General features: G+C 42.8%; 3 protein-coding genes across 3 annotated transcripts in view; 2 read left to right on the top strand and 1 right to left on the bottom strand.

Moving 5' to 3' along the window:
- Positions 1–1,220, top strand: part of CSUI_010618 (set domain containing lysine methyltransferase kmtox) — a gene marked incomplete at its 3' end in the record, with an annotated part of 6,096 nt that extends 4,876 nt beyond the window's left edge. Inside the window, exons 3-4 of the mRNA XM_068070721.1 lie at positions 106–245; positions 1,095–1,220. Coding sequence (XP_067917301.1) covers positions 106–245; positions 1,095–1,220 — 266 coding nt within the window. The remainder of the gene's footprint in view (positions 1–105; positions 246–1,094) is intronic.
- A 234-nt stretch (positions 1,221–1,454) lies between these two features.
- Positions 1,455–4,540, bottom strand: CSUI_010617 (radical sam domain-containing protein; the record flags this gene model as incomplete). Its single annotated transcript, XM_068070720.1, has 2 exons — positions 2,930–4,540; positions 1,455–2,060 (listed from the first exon to the last, which is right to left on the bottom strand). Exons 1-2 carry the CDS (start codon positions 3,269–3,271, stop codon positions 1,455–1,457), a joined length of 948 nt encoding a protein of 315 aa, XP_067917300.1. The 5' UTR covers positions 3,272–4,540.
- Positions 4,541–4,738: 198 nt separating this feature from the next.
- CSUI_010616 (dna repair) overlaps positions 4,739–9,096 on the top strand; it is a 5,472-nt gene continuing 1,114 nt past the window's right edge. The window contains exons 1-3 of the mRNA XM_068070719.1: positions 4,739–5,939; positions 6,839–7,728; positions 8,798–8,956. Coding sequence (XP_067917299.1) covers positions 5,588–5,939; positions 6,839–7,728; positions 8,798–8,956 — 1,401 coding nt within the window. The 5' untranslated portion in view covers positions 4,739–5,587. The remainder of the gene's footprint in view (positions 5,940–6,838; positions 7,729–8,797; positions 8,957–9,096) is intronic.

The raw sequence follows: 9,096 nt of genomic DNA, 5'->3' as shown, positions 1-9,096 counted from the left end.
ATCTATTGATCTTTAATCTACCTATCTATCGTTAATCTATCTAGCTGTCTTTTTCTGTGAAGCTAGTAGTAAGAAGTGTCTTTGAGATTTTGTGTGTCTGTGTAGGCTTGGGGCTTTTCTGTGAGAGAGCTGAAGGACTGCATAAGGGGCAGATCATAACAGAGTTCGTCGGTTGGCTAGTCGATCGAGATCTAGCTGAAAATTATCGAAAACAGCGAACTGCATCCCATATCGTTGCTGTACAGGTATCTCTTTTCTTCTTCTTTTTCTTAATCATACTTCATAGGCATTCTCATCACGTGTAAATGTCCATCTGTCTATAGTTTTACAGCTAGCTGTATCTTTAGAGGTATCTTACGCTTCATCTCTTCTCTCAGCTCGCTCTCTCTCTCCTTCTCCCTTGCACCGCCACAGGCAATGAATACAGTGGCTTCATATATGTATCATACATACACACATACGCACGTGCATGCCTCTATACATCCATACAGTTTGAGAGAGACAGAGAGAGATAGAGACGTAGAAAAGCACACAGCAAAAAGTCACGTAGATAGAGTCACTCCCCTGTTCATATAGAGATACATATATAGCTATTCATATCTTGACGCCTGCATGTGTTTTTTATTCGTGACTGCTGAAGAGCAGCTTCTTCAATCATGGTGTGAGGATACTGTGTCTATCTCTCTATCTGCTATCTATCTATCTTTAATCTATCTACCTTTAATCTATCTATCTATCTCTCTTTAATCTATCTACGCATGTATATATCTAGAACCGATTCTTTTTTTTCTTTCTCTTTTGGTCTGCCAAGGTGGATCATCATCGATGGTCTTCAATCAGAAGAAAACTCGAAGAGAAGTAGGAAGAAGCATTTCTCTTCAGCGAGAAGGAGAGGTTCTTCTTCCCTCTCGAGTCATCATCCCTTCTTCATTCTTTCATCTCTTCTTCCTCTCAAAAAAAAAGAAAGAAATCTCTCTACTCATCCAAGATACACCAAACTGCAGACAAGACAATACATATATACATCCATACACTTCTTTCTTTTTCTTTCGTTACAACTTATTTGTTCTTTCTCCTTTCTTTCTTTTTTGTAGAAGGGTTTTTTGTATATCGATGGAGCGAAAGATCCTGCGTACGGTATGGGCGGTGGAAGTTTTGCGAATGACGGGAGTGAATTCCTAGGAGGCCCAGGAAACAACTCTCAATTCTATCACTGGTAATCTAGCTATCTATCTTTAACCTATCCATATTCAGTCTATGTCGCTCCAGGGAATTGAGAAAGAAAGACGTTATGTCTACACTATCTATGTATGTACGTAGACCACATTCCTATCTACCTCTCTTTAAACACCTCCATATATGATGACGTACAGACATATATAAATATAGATAGATAGATAGAAGCATAGCTAAGACTGTGTATCACGTGAATATCTGAAGTGTCCTTTTTCTCTTCATCTTCTTCTTTTCTCTTTCGTTTTTCTTACTTGTGCAGAGAGACAGACCGTAGCTCTCCGATTACTTTTGAAGAGCTTTCTTTCTTTTCTCTTCCTTGAAGCCCGTCCTTCCTTTTCTTCTTCTTCTTCCTCTCTTTCACTCCCTTCTTCTTCTTCTGTTTTTCTTTCATGAACGGCCCTCTCTTTCTCTTCTTCTCTCTCATCTCTTTGATACATATCATCTTTCTCTACTTCCTTCTCCTTCTCCTCCTTCTCTCCAACCTTCTTCCTTTCTGTCTTGCCCTCTTCTTCTTCGCCTCCTCCTCCTCCTCCCCTCGCCTTTCTCATCTGCTCTTTCTTTTCTCTTTTCATTCGAAGCCTTTCCTCGTCAGGAAAGACATCGTAGTGTACAGCTCCATATCTCATTATGCAAATCTCTATTTTACTCCCATCTTGCATTTTTAGGAGAAGCTTAGTGGTAGATCCATCCGAGCTTGTCTTGAGATTCTCGACGAGACAGCAGTGAAGAGAAAAGCTATTTTCTAACCGATGATACACACGCTTAGGAAGATCAGGAATCTCGCGAAAGTTCGTAACGTTCTTCTGGATGATGTATCTCCAGATCTAACGAAAAAGACACAAAGAAAGAAAGAAAGAGATGCATGTATAGAATGGAAAGGAGAGAAAGAGACGAAGAATAGGAAGGAATGAGGAGGTTGACAGGAGAGGAAAAGAGCAAGAAATGATGAAGACGTGACAAGCGAAAAAAGGGAAGTTCTGGTGTACATACACCAGAATGGAGGGGGGGATGAAGGGTGAAGAGAAAACAAATGAATGAATGTGTAGTATTGTAATTAAAGTCACTCTGAAAAGATGAAGAAAACAAGCCGGTAGAAGATCTGACTCACAAGCGATAGACAGTAGATAGATAGAAAGAAAAAAGGATCGAGACGACAAGGAGGAGACAGAGATAAGGCAATCATTCATTCGTCATAAGTGTAAAGAGAAACACTTCCATCATCGTGAAAGAACGAGGAAAGTCACAGAGAGGGAGAGTCTGCTGTTTTCTCTCCTCTCTTCTTAGAGGTGTAGGTGGGTGTACGTACACCTCATGTCGCCAGGAAGACAATAGACATACACACCTCTCCAGGAGACTCTTCTCTGCATGCATCCACAAGAATAAAAAGGAAGACCCTTTCTTTACGAAAGAAAAAGAAAAAGCAGATACAGACTTATCTACTGTAAGCTTATCTATCTACCTCTCTTTGATCTATCTATCTATCTATCTATCTTCAATCTATCTATCACTGTACATACCATCATGTCCCCGAGAAGCTTAGGAAGAGAGAGGAGAACATCTTGCTTCTTTCCTTCTCTCTCTTTTTCGCTTTCTTCTTCTTCTTCAACACATCCAAGAGAAACTCCCTGCTCTCTCCCTCTATCTCTTTTTCTTTCTCACTCTTTCTCACTCTTTCTTTTGTTTGTCTTCTCACCTTCTGGGCATGCAAAGCCTTTCCCTCTACAGCTCGAAGGAGTTCATCGACGTTGAAGACAGAAAATTTGTCTGTCTGTTGAAGAGAAGAAGAAGAAGAAGAAAATGAAGAAGAAAGACCTGTTGCTGTAGATGAGCTCGTTGGCGATTGAGAAGAGGTAAGAGCTTCTTTCCTATTATGGCTCGATGTAGACTTCTTGCGAGGAGAAGAAGAAGAAGAAAAAGAATAGTCAGTGCATGCAGTGGCTGAAGATTCGACGTCACAACACCATCCTATGCCTTCTCTCCCTTTTTGGGGAGCATCGAGACGATGTGTCGATTCTGAAGAAGAGAGAGCCATCATGATAGCTAGATGGAAGAAGAAGCAACAGAAAAGCAAAAGCGACCAAGACGAAAGAAAGAGGAGAAAGAAAGAAAGAAGGGAAAGACTGAAGAGGAGAGTGGGGAGGTAGACAAGAAGAAGCAAGGAGAAGTGAAGACTAGAGAAGAAAAAACGAAAAGCGTGAGAAGGAAAGAAGACGAAGAAGAAGAAGGGCAGAATATCGAATTAAGAAAGAGAGAGACAAGACAACACAGAAGGATGGTAGACAAGACTGCGAGGAGAGGAAGAAGAAAGAACGGAGAAACAAAGAGAGGGGAGACTCGAGCGAAGAAAGAAGAATAAGATAACTCTACACGTACTCTTCTTCTTCTTTTTCCTCTTCTCTTTCATAGAGAAGGCAAAGATGAAAGAACAGTAACGAAGTCTTTCGATGAATCTGTGGATGCCAAGAGCGAAGGGAGGAAAAAGAAAATCGAGAGAAGAAGAAAAGACAGATGAAAAGAGAGAGAGAAGAAACTCATGAAAAAGCAGAGGGGGAAGGAATAGACTTGTTCACTCCTTAGATGGCGTTAGTTCTCTCTCTCGAGTCTTCACAAGAAGACAAGAAAGTCTCTCCATAGACTTCTCGCTCTCTAGAGAGAATAAACTCCCCGAGAAGTCTTCCGATCTTTCGTTCAGCACTACCGACTTTTCCTTCTTCCGCATTCTTTCTTTCTTTCTTTGGCGATACACCGAGAAGAGGAGATCTATTAGAGAAGAGAAGAAACGAAGAGAGTAGGCCTCTTGAAGAAGAAAAGAAGACAGGCCAATTGCCTGTACAGCTGCAAATCATCCTCTCTTTCTTGTCTGTCTCTCGGGGACAGAGAGAAGAGAGAGAGGAGAAAAACAAGATGACTCTGGGAACTGCACAGAAGTAAGCCGAGGAGGGGGTGAAGAGGGGGAAAGAGAAGAAGAGAGAGAAGAGAAAACAGAAGATAGCTCGGCAAGAAAGAGAGAGGAAGAAGAAAGAGAAGAAAGAAGGGAAGGAAAGGTCTTAGCTGAAAATGAAGGGAAACTGAGAAGAAGAAAGAAGAAAAGACAAGCGATGCCGAGGGGCTGAGGAGAAGGCAAGAAGTGTCTCAGGTGTACATACACCCCGCGGCATCATCGATGCTCCCACCCCGGGAGACTGGCCTCTTTGAGACCAACAGGGAAAGACTCGATTGAAGATGATAGAGTTTCCCCCGAAATTTATTCTCCCCTCATTCTTTTTCTTCGTTGGCTCCAGAGCAGAAAGAAAGGTAAGAAATCTTGAATGGAACGGAGAAGGACACCGGGGAACAGAGAAGGAAAGAGAAAGAAAGACGGATGGGCAGTATCGATTCTCACCTTCTCTCCCATATCGAACTGCAATGCATGCATGCATGCAAACCTTTTTCGCCCTCCAGAGAGCCCAGACACCGTGGCAGCTTCTTTCTTTCTTTCTTCCTTTCCTTCCCTCCCTCTCCTCTCTTTTTCTTTGTTTCCCTTCATTTGCTGACTTCTCTTGTCTTTCTCAAACATGTGCTTTTCTTTCTCGGCATCTCTGCTTTGCTTAAGTTGCAGCAGGTCTTCTGCGACACTCGGCAAGGGACGTTCTCCACCCCGACTTTTCTTTCCTTCCCTTGTCTTGTTTGTCTATCACTAAAGAAAGGAAGAGTATTTACGCAGGCTCTCATTCTTCTTCTTTTTCCTTCTCTCTTCTGTGTATTTCAGGGACTCGCTCCTTTTCTCTCCCTTCTCTGAGGTGTACATACACCGCAACGTGTTCCTCTTTGTCGACAAGTCTAGTGACTCATGGATCCACTGCCCTCTTCTCCGTCTTCTTTTCCTCTTCTTTCTCATTTCCCGTCTACTCTTTCTTGTTCTTTCTTTCTTCTTTTCTCTCAAGGAATTGGCACTATGTGGCTAATATTTAAGTCATCTGTATATACACCAGGAATTCGTCGTTGATTTGCATCTTCTGTAACCAGTCTCTTTCAAAACATTGCTCTTCCTCATTCCGAGGGGGAGCTACACCTTCCCATCTATCTATCTATCTTCAATCTATCTATATATCAATCTCTATCAGTCTATCTCTTTCTCTTCATTTCTCTTTCTTCTCTATCTCTGTCTACATCTCCCCATCAGTCAGGCACTCTATCTCGCCCCTATGTTGGTCTTCTTTCCTCGTGAGTTTTCGCTCTCTCTCACGCCATTCGTAGACGGACGAGAGTTAAGAAAGAAAGAGCTAGAAAAGAAGTCTCATTATCTATCTCTCTTCTTTTCTCGTCTTCTTCCTTCTTCTTCCTTGTCTAAGAGAGAGAGAAAGAAAGAAAGATGAAGATCGAAGCAGTAGAAGACCTCGCAGAGGAGGGCTTAAGTGTCTCTTCCGTATGGGAGAAGAGACAAGAAGAAAGAGAAGAAGAAGAGGAAGTCTATCTTCAATTAAGAAACGTCTCACGAGGAAAGGAAGATGAGTGGAGTGGAAGGATTTCTCTCCATCCTACAAAGACAAACAAGAAGAATGAAGAGCCAGGGAGAACAGGAAAGGGAGAAGAAGAAGAAGAAAAGAAAGAAGAAGTCGTGGTCCACTTCCCTTTCGAGCCGTATGCTTGTCAGAAGACGTTTATGGAGAAGGTCGTCAATGCATGCGCTAGTAAACGCCATGCTCTCCTTGAATCTCCTACAGGTATTCTCTCTCTACCTCCTCCCTTCTTTCTCTTCTCATCTTTTGTCTCATCCGACTTCCTCCTCTCTCTTTCTTCTCTCTCTCGCGACTACGTCCGTTCGTTCAGCTCTTTTCTTTCTCCTTTAGCGCAGCTCTGTAGATCTATCTACGATCATCTAGCGCTTTGAAACAGAGGGTGGAAGAAAGAGAACGGCAAGAAGCGATGGAGAAGAGGAGGAAGGTTTTTGTAAGGTGTTCCTCTTCTTCTTCTCCTCCTCGATAGATTGGGGGATGATGTCTTAACAAGGATGACAAAAGGAGTCGTAGACAGACAGGTCGATGGATCGACTTTACATCTCCTTACTTCTCCTCTCACTCTCTTCTATCCACATACCTGCGATAGTTTTCTCTATCTATCTATCTCTGTATCTCTCGATCTCTCTGTCTTGAGGCATGCATAGACTTGTGTATTTCCCAAGGGATGGGAGATAGATGGAAATTCATCTAGACTTGTCGACGTTGGGGCACGCCAGAGACTGGGGAATTTTCCTCTCTTCTTCTCTTTCTCTCGTAGTCAGTTGATTCGTATAGACGTGCCTATGTACATTGCTTTATGGGCCCTCTGCAGGAGTCTTTGTAGACGTGTCTATGTATATATCTCTATATACATAGACACGTCTACATAGAAATAGAGATCTATAGATCTCTAGATATACATGGGAGTGCTACAGCGGCAGGGTGCGGTCCCTCGCAATACAAAGCAAGGACATGCGTAGATCTCCTCTTCTCATCCATACACCTCCTCTGCATGTCTCAGGCAGGTAGACCCGTATGTAATAATTCAGATGTCTACATATGGATCTCGCTGTATGTACAGTGCACGTGTCACTGAGCTTCTGTCTTTCTTTTTCTCTTCGTAGGTACCGGTAAGACCTTATGTCTCCTATGCGCCTCTCTGGGTTACGTCAGTCATGAACATAGTCTCTCATTAACGAAAACTTCTTTCTCTCTCTCTTCTTCTTCTCTTCTATCTCGCCAGTCTTCTTCTTCTTTTCATCCCTCTCAATCGTCTTCTACTTCCTCTTATTCCTCCCTCCATAGTAAGTTTCATCCAGGTGTATGTACACTTCAACCCCCTGTTCATCATCTCCGCAAATCATCCCTCTTCTCCTCACACGAGTCCAAACGTCCGACCACTATGATTTCTTCTTCGTCCTCTTCTTCTTCTTCGTCTTCTTCTTGTTCTCCCCCCCCCCCTTCGGGTTCTCCTCTTGTCTCGACGAGAGCAGTTCCACGGGTTGTGTATGCCTCGCGGACGCATAGTCAGCTCCAGCAAGTCGCCCGAGAAGCTCGGCGTACGGCTTATTTCTCGAGAGGTCGCTATGAAGAGAGCCAAAGACCTTCTCGAAGCTCCTATTCTTCTTCTTCTTTTCATACCTGTCTCTCTCGCCCAGCTTCCTCTTCCTCTTCTAGCCAGCTAGGTAGTGCATTCAGAGAGAAGTTCCTTTCTTCTTCCTCTTCTTCCTCTTCGGTCTTTTCTTCTCAGGATACAAAGAAAGAAAGAAAAGGGTGTATTGAGTTTGAAGTAGAGAAGCCTGGGGGTGTAGCGTCTTCTCTTTCATCTTTGAGAAGAAAAGGAGAAAGAGAGGGAGCGAAGAATTTCTCAGCCAGTGGAGTTGTTGCGCATGCAAGAAGGAGTATGAAGATGGCTTTACTGGGGAGTCGCGATAATCTCTGTGTGCATGCAATGAGTCAGAAATTACACGGCGCGGCTCTTAATAGTGCATGCAAGAGAAAACTTAAGACAGATGTAAGTCCAGGAGCTTAAGGAAAGAAAGAAGATGCCTCCTCTTTGTCGCTTTCTTTTCTTTTCTTGATCCATCTTCTCATTTCTCTTCTTGGTGTTGAAGTTCTTTATCCCATCTAGAAAGCAGTGGAAACGTCTCTATTCGAGGGAAAGAGAGGACAAGAAGAAAAAGAAAAGAAGATGAAGAAGAGGGAGACACGTGACGGGAGTACTTCTTACACCGGGGGGTGTCTGCATAGACATCTAGCTACCTGATAGACACTATGGGTCTACAGAGCGATATGCATACAGACCGACGTGCCTACAGCACTCGAATTCCCCTTAGATTCCTATGGAGGACATCTATCTATCTTTAATTTATCTTCAATTTGTTTATCTTTAATCTATGTGTATGTCTGTCTACATACATGTTGTTTTGCTTGAGTGTTCGCTTGTCTTCTTAGCCTTGGGTATGTACGTACGTGTCTCTATCTATCCTAGGGGGTTATCTCTACGTATGAATGTATACCTATGCTTATATATATACATGCACGTGTGTGTTTTATATGCATAGGTCTCCTTCTCCTAGTCATCTTAGTTCTGTCCGTCAAGAGTTGTCATAGGTCTTCTTTCTTTAGGAGGTATCTCTACATCTCTCTCTCTCTATATATATGCAATCTCTCATTTGTGTATATATTTATGTCCCTGTGTGTTTTATATCGATACATCTAAATCTCTTAAGAGAATTCATTGATAGTGCATAGATGCAGTTATGGCCTCACAACGCATGCAGAGATGTTCGGGTGTACATACACTCCAAACTATTCATCACGCGAGTCACCTAAACAATCCATTTTACCTATATCTATACATCTGCCTAGATGCACTCTTCAACGTCTCATTCGTTTCCCCTTCTGGTGTATGTACACCTGAAAGTTCGATCATCCTACCAACTTACCCTCTTTTCGCTAGCGGTTTCTCCTTCACCATGGCGTCAGGGCAGTCGATCGCATGCGTGCAAAGAAACTTTTTCTTTCTTTCTCTTTCTCTTTTCTGTTACTTTCCTTTCTTTGTTTCTTCCTTTCCTTTGTAGGGATGTCGCTTCTATACAGGGTTCATTCGAGATAGAGAGAAGGTATTTCAGTTTCTCCAGGAAGGAGGGTGTATGGACATCGAAGATCTCAAGGCATGCGCCAAAGGTGGAGATTCTTCTTTCTCCACAGGAAAACTTCCCTCTCTCCTCAGTTCAGAAGTACGTCTCTCTTATCTCTAACTTTCTTTCTTTATCTCTTGCATTCTTCTTATCTCTCTCATTTGAAGAACGTCCGTCTTTATTCACGAGTCAAGACATAGCCGTTGTCTACGGGGCTCTTCCTCTCTATCTATCTATCT

The sequence above is a fragment of the Cystoisospora suis genome (genome assembly GCF_002600585.1).
Source record: "Cystoisospora suis strain Wien I chromosome Unknown contig_7872, whole genome shotgun sequence".
NCBI classification, from domain to species: Eukaryota; Apicomplexa; class Conoidasida; order Eucoccidiorida; family Sarcocystidae; genus Cystoisospora; species Cystoisospora suis.
Note: the sequence above shows the minus strand (reverse complement) of the source record. Positions and strands in the feature narration are given on the sequence as shown.